Here is a 12,727-nt window from a genome sequence, read left to right as displayed (position 1 = left end):
TTGTGACAGCCCCAAATTCTGGAATTTGATCCTCTAGTAACAGTACAAAATAATATTCCTACCTATTAAAATTTTTGTTTAAAGCCATCAAACTACATAGATCACAGAATTAAAACAAATAAAAAACTAAAGAGGACAATTGATCTATTAGCTAACTGGGAAAATAAGTTTAAAATATGTTTATATTCCTCTATAACAAAAAAAATATGATCTCAAACTTACATATATCCAAAGGACAGTACAAAGTTAATAATCTACTCTTTTACAAAATTACAGATTTCTAAAATGTGGTCCTGTATTTCTAGGGTACCTATTTTGACTATTATCTTTCATCAAAAATATTAAAGCAAATTTGTAAACTGCATATATTGAACTAAATTTGTAGACAGCCCTTCCTATTTTCCCTGCTATGTTCTGTGGAAGGCATGTAGTTCAATTTTCAATAGAAATCTAAGTAGAACACCCACTCTCTAATTTAAATTTTGAACTTTATATTCTAATTGGATTTTCAGGCTTGTAGTTTCTAAAATATTGTGTTAAATGAGGAAAAAGCCTTTCCTTTAACCTGTGGAACTGAACTGCTCGTTTATTTAAGGTAAGAGTATAAAGTGCTTGGATTCTTATACCAGTTTAACAAGCTCTTCTTGAAGTCCACAAGGGAGACCCCAAAGTGAAAGTACACTCTTCTGGAACAGAAGTGCAACAATATGATTTCTTTTTTCCTGTAGTAAACAAGTGAATATTTTGGGAACAACAACCTACAGGATAAAATGATTATGTGAGTGCACTTTGGCCTCCAGTGAAAAAGAATCAGTAGAAATCATACGGCATAGTATTGGAAAATAAAACATAAGTGCATAGTTCTACATCTCATACTTATTATCTATGTGCCATTAACAATATGAAATCATAACCCATGACAGAGTTCATAATTGGTTAAAAAAAATTGCTATTTTCTTATTTAAATTGTAAGGTGGTATACTTCTAAGTGGTATGAAAGAGTTTAAGGTCATTGAAAATTTCATAGAGGAGATATATGAATATTGAAGCTGATGGATAAAAAATATTTACAGGAGAGTTTGGCCAGTAGACACATTAATTAAATATTTTATTGGGAAAATATTAGAATATTAGAGTTCTGATATCATACCCTAATCTGTAGCCTGTAATTTGCTATGTTGATAGAAAACAAAACAAAACAAAACAAAACAAAACAAAAACTCTTAGATCTATTTTGAAAAATACATGGCTGCTCAGTCCAGAACCCATGTATTCTTATCTAATTATGTAGTGTGGGCTGAGGAATCTGAATTTAAATGAAGAAAGAAATATGATACTGTCAGGCAGCAAAATTGGGAGCAATCTATTAATTACATGCATTCCAAAACTGGTCTATAGTTTCAATGAAACCCCAACTGAAATTTAAGTAAGTTTTTTTGCAGAAATTGAGATGTTGATTCTACAATTTAGATGAAAAACCAAAGAACTAAGGTAGTCAACACAAATTTGAAAAAGAGGAATAAAGTTGGAGGACTCACAATCTGATTTCAGGGTGTATTATCAAGCTAAATAATCAACAGAATGTGGTAATGTTGAAACAATGAGAGCTAGATCAATGGAACCTTTTAAGGGGTTCAGAAATAGATTCACACATATGTGGTCAACTGATTTTTTTATTTGATTTTATTGAGATATACTCACATATACAATCATACAAAGTGTACAATCAGTTGTTCACAGTGCCATCACATAGCTGTGCATTTATCACCAAAATCAACTTATGAGCATTTTCACTACTCCAAAATAAATAAATAAATAAATAAAAATAAGAATAAAAATTAAAATAAAAAAGAACATCCAAAACATCCCATTCCCCCCATTCTCCCCATTATGCATTTAATTTTTGCCCCATTTTTCTTATCATCTGTCCATACAATGGATAAAGAGGGTGTGAGCCATAAGGTTTTCACAGTCATATGGTCACACTATGAAAGCTATGTAGTTCTACAATCATCTTCAAGTGTCAAGGCTACTGATTTGGTCAATTGATTTTTGATGAAAATGCCAAGGGATATCCATAGGGGAAGTAGTCTTAAAATCAAAAAGTGTTGCTGAAAAAATTGAATAGTCTTTTGCCAAAATAGAAGACATTAACTCATCATTTGCAGCATATTTAAATTTCTCTCATACTAGAACTTATAACACCTAATACTAAAAAAATTCTAAAGTAAACATAGGACAACATCTGTGTGACCATGGTTTAGTCCCATTTTATAGATAAATGCCAAATAAATGAAACAGGAGAAAATTGTTTTTCATCATATTAACATGCATTCTTTGAGAGAAATGTTGAGGAAATGAATAAGTCACAGAATTGGAGGACATATTTGCTATTCCACATTTTTCCATGGGTTTTACCAAATGACTTTTCTGCATCAACTGAGATGATCATGTGTATGTGTGTATTTGGCTTTGTTTTGTTCTTTTTACTTCATTCTATTAATGTGGTGTATTACATTAATTGATTTACTTATGTTGAATTACCTTTTCATACCAGGGATAAATTGTACTTGAACATTTTTTTAACTTGCTATTGGATTCTGTTTCCTGGTGTTTTCTTGATTACTTTGCATCTTTATTCATAAGGGACATTGGTTCATAATTTATTGTGGCATCTTTAACTGGTTTGGTATTAGACTGATGTTCACCTCATAAAATACATTAGGAAATGTTCACTCTGATTCAGATATTTGGAGGAATTTGAGCAGGATTGGTGAGTTTGGAACATTTGATGAAATTCATTGGTGATTTCATCTGGTCCTGTGATTTTCTTTGTTGTCCTCTGTAAGGACATAGAATTTACTATGATCCCCCAGACACAGAGCCAGGGACATACACTGAGCATGCAGGTTGGTCAACACTGAGCCAGGGATGGGTTGGGGAAGAGGCCAGATTGGTGGTACCTGTTTTAAGTTGTATTTTCTTAATTCAGCACTCATTCAGTTACTGCATTTATATGCTTTCTGGAGTTTTGAGGAAAAGGATTTGGCCAGTTTTGCTCGTTTCTCAAAGATTCTGTGTGTTGCCAGAAACCTGGAGAGTATCCTGCCATCTTGGGTGCCTAAAAGCAATCATAATATTAAGTGCACAAAAATAATTTAATGATGCAAATTTTATCCCCTAGAGATATAAATATAATGTAATGAAATGAAGTCTAACAGAGACAATAAAATTTACTATTAAATATTGTATTAACCTTTTTAACCAAATTAAGACTTATTAAGCCAGAAGAGAAGAATCAGAATTTCAAGAATATCAGACACAAAAAGGAAAATAGCATATAAATAAAAATTATAAATGTAAGTGGAATAAACAGTCAAATTTAAGCCCAGTAATTGACTTTATTAAAAAATAATCCCCAACTATATGATGTCTATAGGAAATAGGTAAATAGTAAAAGATGTAAAAATATTTAATTGTAAAAATAAGTATATAAATACTTCTGTACCATGTGGTACTACTAGAAATATTAGACCTCTGTATTCCAGAGTAATGAACAATAGTATAAAATTGCAATAGAGCCAATTTTTCAGAAAATTATAAAATTTCTTAACACTGCTGCAAAGCATAAACAAAATTCAACAGAATTAAATTGAGGAATAAAATTCTGTAAAAATAATGACACTCAATGCCTGCCAGGAATGAAGCTCTAATTTTGTTCAAATGTAGAACAGGAGAAGCCATGTTTTTTTCTGTTTCTCACTTCTGATCTTTTGCCAAAATTATTTTACTATTAGAGATGATATATTGAAATCCCACCAATAAAGATTCAGCCATAAAGATTAGTCATAAAATTAGTTTTATATATTATTCTTTCTTTAATTCTTATTTTATTATTTGAAAGTGCACTTAGTGAATATTAAACCTTATTTCATTTCTGAGAAGAAAAAGTCTCTCATGGTTATTTTACAAGGAATAAGGAGACCCTACTGAGGTGACATTGACATAGAAAATCTCCACTGATATCTCATTTAGTTTAAATCATAAGATCACATATTGTTAAATAAATTGTTGCTGGCTTTTTAATCTCTAAATATGGTTTTATTGGTATCACTGAATTTTTGATGAAGAGAAGAATTCTGCTTCCATAAAAACAAATGTCTAATATGTTATTTTGTAACTCTTGATCAATACCATCAAATACCCTCCTGAAATTCTACAGTATAAACAAGCATTCTTGCATGAGTTGCTTGCAAATCTACCTGAAACTTGATTTCATTATCATTAATTATTGCAAGATTCACTTCTAAGAATTTCACCTGTTTATGTAGGGAAAATGAGCTTTTCTCCAGTAAATTAATTATGAAAAATTTATGTTCTTATCTAATGTTTCTTTCTATATAATAAAAACCAATACCTAAAAATAATAAAACTAGTTGCACAATAATGGTCATCACTGAATACAACAGTACATCTGCTATTCAGATGAATTAGGTGACATGATCAAATCTGAATGGAGAAACACCACCATATTTTCCTTGTGATGCCTTCAATATACCCATTCATGAGCTGGTGCCCTCTCCCAGGAAGAAGTTAGTTGCAGAGTACCAGCCAATGCAAAATACATGAAATTGTGGGTTTTACAAAAGTCTAATATAACATAGATCAAGGTGTATTATAAATCCTAAATTAATTACAAAATTAGGATGCTATTGAAAATACAGTGTGATAAAAATTGTATAAACATATAAGTATACATATGAATAAGCATTATATGCACAAAGGAAACTAATTGTAAGAAAATACATGCAAAGAGTAAAAATATTTATGAATGAGTTTCATTTTCTACTTTGAATTTTGTTGTATTTTAACTTTTGTGTAACAACCAATGTTTACTGTGATTGTTTCACACTTTTAAATATAAAAATGTTTCATTGAAAAAAATGTACTTTTCACTCCATGGTGGTTTTAATTTTCTGTCCTTAAGCCATAGGCTAATTTTCTCTCTAGAAATACCTTCTCTTTTTCTCAATCATCAATTAGAGCATTGCAAATGAATAACAAAAAAAAAAAATAAGCTCAACATTATGTGGTTTCCAACTGAGGAGAAACTCTCTGATGCACTCTTTTTTTCTACTTTGCATTGATTGTATTTTTCTGCAATACTATCCCATTTTCAACACCTTGTAAAGTTGGCATTCATTTGTTTTTACTCATGTGAAAACATTCTTATATTTGTACATTTAATTACAATAATTGACCACTCTAGATTTCACTAAGTTATACAGTCTTAATCTTTATTTTCTATGTTTCTTTCCAGTGTCATACATACTCTCAACTTTCTTCTTTCAACTGTTCTCATAGTAATCTTTGTTCAATGTACTTACAATATTGTGCTACCATCACACAGTATTGTGTGAGGCATTTCTGGATCTATGCAATCAATCTTCTTGAACATTCTATACTCCTTCAGCATCAAATGCCTGATTCTACCTTCTTTCTATCTCGTGATATCTTCATTTCTGCACTCTTTTCCAAATCTCTCTCTCCTGTCTTTTCCTATGTGTCTATAGCACTTCCTTTAGTATTTCTTGTAGAGGAGGTCTCCTGTTCATGAACTCTCTGTGTCTTTTTATCTGTAAATATTTTAAATTCTCTATCATTTTTTGAAGAGCCATTTTGCTTGTTATAGGATTCTTGGCAGTTATTCTCTTTCAGTATCTTGAATATATCATGCAACTGCCATCTAGCCTCTGTGGTTTCTGTTGAGAGATCCACACTTAGTCTTATAGAGCTTCCCTTATATGTGATTGATCATTTCCTCTTCCTGCTTTCAGAATTCTCTCTTTGCCTTTGACATTTGAAAATATGATTAGTAAGTGTCTTGGAGTCGGTCTATTTGGATCAGTTCTGTTTGGGGTATGCTGTACTTCTTGGACATGTAATTTTATGCCTTTCATAAGAATTGGGAAACATTCATTGATTATTTCCTCTATTATTCTTTATGCCCCTTTTTCCTTCTCTTCTCCTTCTGGGACACTTGTAATATGTATATTCATGTGCTTCATGTTGTCATTCAGTTCCCCGAGGCCCTGCTCAAATTTTTCCATTCTTTTCACTATCTATTCTTTTGTGTGTAGTATTTCAGATACTATACTCTAGTTCACTAATCTTTCCTTCTGCTCCCAGTCTGCTGTTGTCAGTATCTGTTGGGTTTTCATCCCTTCTATTGTGACTTTTATTCCCCAAAGTTCTGCCATTTGTGTTTTCAAGCTTGCAAATTCTTCCTTAGACTCAATGTCTTCTTTATATCCTTCATCTATTATTTTCACATTTTCTTTCAACTCATTGATTTGATTTAGAAGATTTGTTTGAACATCTTTAATTAATTGCTTCAACTCCTGTATCTTAGTTGAGGTGTTAGTTTGTTCCTTTGACTGGGCCATATCTTCATGTTTTCAGATGTGGCTCATGATTTTTTTGCTGTCTAGGCATCTCATTTTCTTTATTAGTTTATCCTAGAGGTTGTTTCCTGTCTTTCACCTAGGGTTTTCTTGTTGGTTGTCTTTGATTTCTATCTCTTCTTTGTTTCTCTTACTGGCCACTTGCCAGATTGGCTCTGTCACCCCAGGATCCCCCTCCATAATTAGATGCCTACCATGGCCTGCCACAGGGATGGGAGGTAGGCACTTGGCACCCCTGCAAGTACACTGTGTGTGGTAATATGAATCTGCTGGCTTCCAGTGGTCCTCTGTTTTTCACTGGCCAGGTCTTCCTGGGTTTGTTTTAGAGCACTGCTTTAACAGTTAGATCATTCATATCTCTCAGCTGAAGCAGGAGTAGGTTTCCATACAGGGCATGTAGACCAGCTCCTTTGGTCCTAAGAAAGGGTCTGGAGCCTCTTTTCAAAAGTGTTTCAATTCCCTTGCACCTTCTGGACTTTCCAGCAGATGGAGTTTTTGGTAACTTAATTGTCCTCAGAGGCTGCTTTGCCCCTGATCACAGGCTACATCTACACGGGTGAACTGAAACTGTGGGATTCTTGTGCCCTCACTTTGTTGCCTAAAATATGAGTTGATGTGGGGCTCCATCTGTGGTAGAGGACTCCCTCAGCTGACCCAGTACTCCAGTCATCCCCCAGGAAAGGAATCAGCCACCTACTCCTTCTTCCCTTAAGTTGAGGAAAGGGCTTTCAGACCCAGGTCTGGATATAGTCTCTGTCCATGTTTTCTCAGTCTCTTTGTCCCTTACCAACCTGGGCCTTGAAATGTCCTCCCCTGTTCCCTGGGTCTTCAAATGGTAAGGGTATGTCTCACTGCTGTGAGGATTTTATAAACTGAGTCCCTGGTGGGAGAGGTCCTGTTTGCTGATTCTATGCCTTTTCCACAAAGAGACTGAATGAAGGATAGAAGAGAGGACTGGCTGGTCAGGAACAAGATTCCTACCTGATACTTCTTCTCTTTCTTTAATTCAGCATTTGCATGGTTCCTGTCCTGTTTGTATCCTCCTCCAGAGTTTCAAACAATTCAGAATTGTCCTTTTTTTTCATTGAATCTCTGGAGAGAGTTTTCAGTAGCTGTTTATGTTGCCATATTGATGATGTCACTCCTCTGGTACACTCTTAGCATGGCCACATTAGTTTTGGAAACATGCCAAACAGTCTTATTTAGAAATTCATACCATGGATGACCAAATGTTGCATTATCAGCACCTTTCAAAATAAGAGGTGCCAGGGCATCATCAGGGTGAAAGGCAAGGTTTACTCCCTTCTGTGTTCCCAGTAGCTTCCAGGTATACATGTGATACATAATTTCCTGGTATACTTTCTATTTGACCAGGACTTGAATAAAAACAAATAATGCATGCACAAAATAAAACACAAATTATCTCAAAGGAAACAAATATATCACAGAAATTTCAGGCCCCTTGTATGGTTTACATATTTTATTCATGAGAAAAACTGTATGTAGGTAAAATCTAGACCTGTGTCTCATGTTAGGTATCATTCACAAAGTTACAGTGTTTCAGTTTATCTCAAAAAAATGGGGGTATTATTAGAAGGACAGGCATATATATACACACACATATCATTTAGGCCACATCTATGTAATGCCTGGATTGTAGAAATACAAATATGGAATTGATGCAGAGTCATCAAGTAATATACATATATATATATGTATATGATAACATATTTTTGGAAGAAGTATGATTTTAAATAATCACTGAAAACATATTTATTAAAAATTAATAATATACAATCTACAGTGTTAATATAGCACATTAAAGAAGCCTAAGGTTTTCCTTTCTGATCTGCCATTTATTGAAATAATTTTGGATACAAACACATTGTAAATGCTGCAAAACCTTTTCTATCATTGCTTCTTATATATCTAAAAATTTTTTTTATGTTTTTCTGAAATTAATTATAAGTAGGAGTATAGTGCTGTGAGCTTCATCCCTGGACTCAAAAATCATGGATGAATCATGACCAACAGTTAATAGTGTGACCTGGATAAGTTACTTGACTTTCTGTGTCCTTTTATTCCTCTAAAAAATGTCTTGTTAAGATCATTCTAGTTATGCAATAGATATAAGCTTTTATTATTATTCAATTGATGATTTATACATAATATTTATTTGGTAGTCAAACTAAGATTTTTTCAGTCATACTTTTCAATCTGCACTTTATTATGAATTTTAGTAATCACTACACTAATTTTTTAAAACATCAGATCATTCAGTTAATAAAAACCTTTTTGAAGTCATTCATTCTATCACCTATTATTTCTCAAAAGTTTACAACAGTTGATCATTATGGGAAGTTGGAATAACACAAATGTACCCGGCTTCATTCTTATGGGATTGGCAGACTGTGAAGAGATCCGGCGGGTCCTCTTTATGCTGTTTCTCCTTACATACCTGATTACTCTGCTGGGAAATGCAGGGATGATACTGATAATTTTCCTGAATCTCCAGCTTCACACCCCTATGTATTTTTTCCTCAGTCAGCTCTCGTTCCTTGACCTCAGTTACTCAACAGTCATCACACCTAAAACCTTAGAGAACTTATTGACTTCAAACAAGTATATTTCATTCATGGGCTGCTTCACACAGATGTACTTTTTTGTCTTCTTGGGTGTCACTGAGTTTTACCTTTTGACTTCAATGGCCTACGATCGCTATGTAGCTATCTGCAATCCTCTTCAATACCCAGTTGTTATGTCTGTAAGATTCTGCTGTGCCCTTGTCACTGTGGCCTACATGACTGGCTTTACTAACTCCTTGGTCAATGTTCTTTTCATGAACACTTTGCATTTCTGCAGCTCCAATGTAATCCATCACTTTTTTTGTGACACAACGCCAGTTTTAGCCCTGTCCTGCACTGACACTCATGATACTGAAATCATGATATTCATTCTCTTTGGCTTTACTGTAATGGTATCTCTTCTCACAATCTCTGTGTCCTATGTGTCCATTCTCTCTACCATCCTGAAAATCAATTCTGCTTCAGGAAAGCACAAAGCCTTCTCTACTTGTGCATCTCACCTCCTGGGAGTCACCATCTTTTACAGCACTACAATTTTTACTTATTTGAAACCAAAGAAATCCTACTCCTTGGGAAAGGATCAAGTGGCCTCTGTGTTTTATACAATGATGATCCCCATGCTGAATCCAATCATTTATAGTCTTAGGAACAAAGAAGTGAAAAATGCTCTGATTAGAGTCATGCAGAAGAGAGAGGGCTCCAGGCAATTGAAATGACAGTGGCACTGAACATTCAAGCTCATATATCTATTTGGTATTTTCTTGGTCTCTCTCTAAATAAGATAGTATCCTGTAATCAGTTTGCATTTCTGTTGACCCATCATCTACCTAACCATACATTATCTGGAACATTTCCAAAAAACATTTTTTGAAATCTACATAGTAATGGGAATTCATGAAATAAGTATTGAAATTGTGGTATATACATACCCTATTGTCCTCCAAAAGTGTTTTTGTTTTGTTTGTTTTTGAATTGTTTCATAGAATTCCCTAGGCATGCTCCAATTTCATATAATTTCATTATGGAGAGCACTTTCAAAAGTTCCTTTCATTCTGTAGAGAAGTAATATAGTACAATATAAAGAGTAACTGCTATGGAATAGAAAATCCAGGATAGAGTTTCTAGATCTGCCAGCTTTTTAGCTGTATATTCCTGAGTCAGTCATTGAAACTATAAATCTAGTTTCCTCAAATATACAAGAAAAAGAATAATTTTAAATACATAGAGTTATAAATATTAAATCATATGAATTGAAGTGTTTAATGCAGTACTAATAAATTTTGGTCACATCATCTGAATACTTACATACTTGCAAAATTTTGAATACTAAATGACTTTTGTTATGAAAATATTCCCTAGTGCTTTTCACATACTTTTGTTTATTCTCATTCTTTAACAAACAGTTGAAATCAGTACTTCTAATATGGTCTTACAGCAAAGTAAAATACTGTGATAGAATTAAGTTATGGAAAAAAAAAAGATATATGATCATTGGAAAATATTTAAAAACTTTTTAAAATTTAAACCATTTTTGATAGTTTTTTTCAGTCTTCTGGATTAATCTTATTAACATGTATGTACATATTGCATACATATAAAATTGTTTGCCATTTTCTAGTTTTTTTTCCTTTGCAGCTTTCTGTTTCCACTCATCCCTAACATCTCTGTTAATTCCTGTCATTGAATCTTCAGAATTGAATGTTTTCTTAATGCATAAACAAAATAATCTTACCTTAACAATGCTTTACGACCTGAAGTTTATGGATTCATCAGGTTAAATATATGCTTACTATTATACCTGTTTTGCATCTACCTGCTAACCATTTCAAAATCCTACCATACTGTGTTGTGTCAGCAAGCTTAAAAAAATAATAATTCTTTATTTAATTTTGATAAGATTCAAAATAATTCACGCACGGCTTGAGTGCGAGCTCAGGGGATGCAAGGTTGGAACTCCTGCTTCTCACTCGCTAGTCCCCGGCCGCGACGGGCGCTGGCTCCTTCTCACTTCCATTTCCTACCGCGGACGCCCTGTCGTGCATGTGAGGCAATAATGTGTCAGCCCCGCTGCTCGCCATCATGCCTGCCGCCCGCGGGGCCACCGTGGCAGTTATTTTTCGTAATGGATTGAGAGACACAGGGCATGAATAGGCAGAAGCCTTTGCAGGTATTAGAAGTTCACATATCAAATATATCTGCCCGCATGCGCGGTTATGCCTGTTGACATTAAATATGAATATAAGTATGCCTTCTTGGTTTGGTAAAATTGGGTTTTCACTCCATTCACAGAAGATGAACCTGGAATCAAACAGGCAGCAGAAAACGTCAATTTGTTCATAGACCAAAAGGTGAAGAATGGAATTCCTTCTAACAGGATTATTTGGGGAAGATTTTCCCAGGGAGGAGAATTGTCTTTATATATTGCTTTCACCACGCAGCAGAAATTGGCAGGTGTCATTGCACTCAGTTTCTGGCTTCCATTTCGGGATTAGTTTCCACAGGGTCCTATCATGGTGCTAATAAAGATATGTCTATTCTCCAATGCCACGGCTGTGACCCTTTAGTTCCCCTAATGTTTGGTTCTCTTACTGCTGAAAAGCTAAAAACATTGGTAAATCCAGCCAATGTAACCTTCAAAACCCGTGGGGGCTTGATGCACAGTTCATGTCACCAGGAAATGATGGATAGTGAGCAATTCATTGATAAAGTCCCACCATAAATCGATCGACATCAATAAGAGGCCTTGGGTAGAAGTACACCAGCATAAATGTAGGGGAGTAGAAACTTTTAAATGTTCACATTCCTGAAACTTCTTGTTTGTAGTGTTAGAATGTTTTGCATATACACACCAATGACACAGACTAAATAATGTCTCCACATGGGAAATGTATGTTCTTTTAAGTTTCTATTCATGCATTTGTATAATGTTAAAACAGAGTAATACTAGTATTAAAATAGTTTAAATATCTGGCTTCTTTTTCCCAAATGTAATTCTGAAAAATAATAAAATACTGCAATCAGAATACTTATCACATCATTTGAAAATAATTAAAATGCTTAAAGAAAATTTGTTCAGGTATAAATGAGTAATTAAGATAGAAATGATTTAAGCTAACTGTAACTTAGAATATGGATTTATTCCAAAACTTCCTAGTCACCATGCAGTGGCTGTATTTTTATATATGTGTTCATAGACACATAATAATTGTAATACAAAATAAGATGGTATTGATATACAACAAAATGATAATACAAAATGAGATGGTATAATATTCTTCGTAATAATAGGGATGATACTTTTAAATGTTAATGAAAAAGTAATATTGCTCTTCCCAACTAATGGACCTTTTATTTGGGGGACCAGACTTTTTTTCCTATCATTTCCATTTGATACTCTTTTCTCCTCTCTAGAAAAAGACATGTGTTCTTCCTTTATTATCCTTCATAGGAGACCAAATATTGCTTCCCTTCCATAGACATCTGGTGTTAATAAATATTGTAATTTGACATTCTGAACCACAGACATATGGTATTTATGATGTATTTTCACTTATAATGAAACCAGACTTCACTTAAAACGTCTGTAGTACTTCTTTCTTCCACCGTATCTTTGTCCAAATTTAGACTTATTCAGTTATTTAGAATCTTTCATTCAGGGAACAAGAATGTTCCCGTGAT

The 12,727-nt window shown here is 33.8% G+C and overlaps 1 protein-coding gene and 1 pseudogene across 1 annotated transcript; both read left to right on the top strand.

The window, feature by feature from the left end:
* The first annotated feature begins 8,817 nt into the window (after positions 1 to 8,817).
* Positions 8,818 to 9,765, top strand: LOC119537986 (olfactory receptor 8H1-like). The gene has a single exon (XM_037840644.1). The coding sequence runs from the start codon at positions 8,818 to 8,820 to the stop codon at positions 9,763 to 9,765; it is 948 nt and encodes a 315-aa protein (XP_037696572.1).
* A 1,324-nt stretch (positions 9,766 to 11,089) lies between these two features.
* On the top strand, positions 11,090 to 11,786 carry LOC119536834 (annotated as a pseudogene).
* Positions 11,787 to 12,727: the final 941 nt, after the last annotated feature.

Source organism: Choloepus didactylus, chromosome 6 (assembly GCF_015220235.1).
Source record: "Choloepus didactylus isolate mChoDid1 chromosome 6, mChoDid1.pri, whole genome shotgun sequence".
Lineage (NCBI taxonomy): Eukaryota > Metazoa > Chordata > Mammalia > Pilosa > Megalonychidae > Choloepus > Choloepus didactylus.
This window is presented reverse-complemented; position numbering and strand designations above follow the sequence as displayed.

What these genes read in the sequence shown, in the direction of transcription:
- LOC119537986 (XM_037840644.1), top strand. Translation starts at nt 8,818, where the DNA reads ATGGGAAGTTGGAATAACACAAATGTACCCGGCTTCATTCTTATGGGA.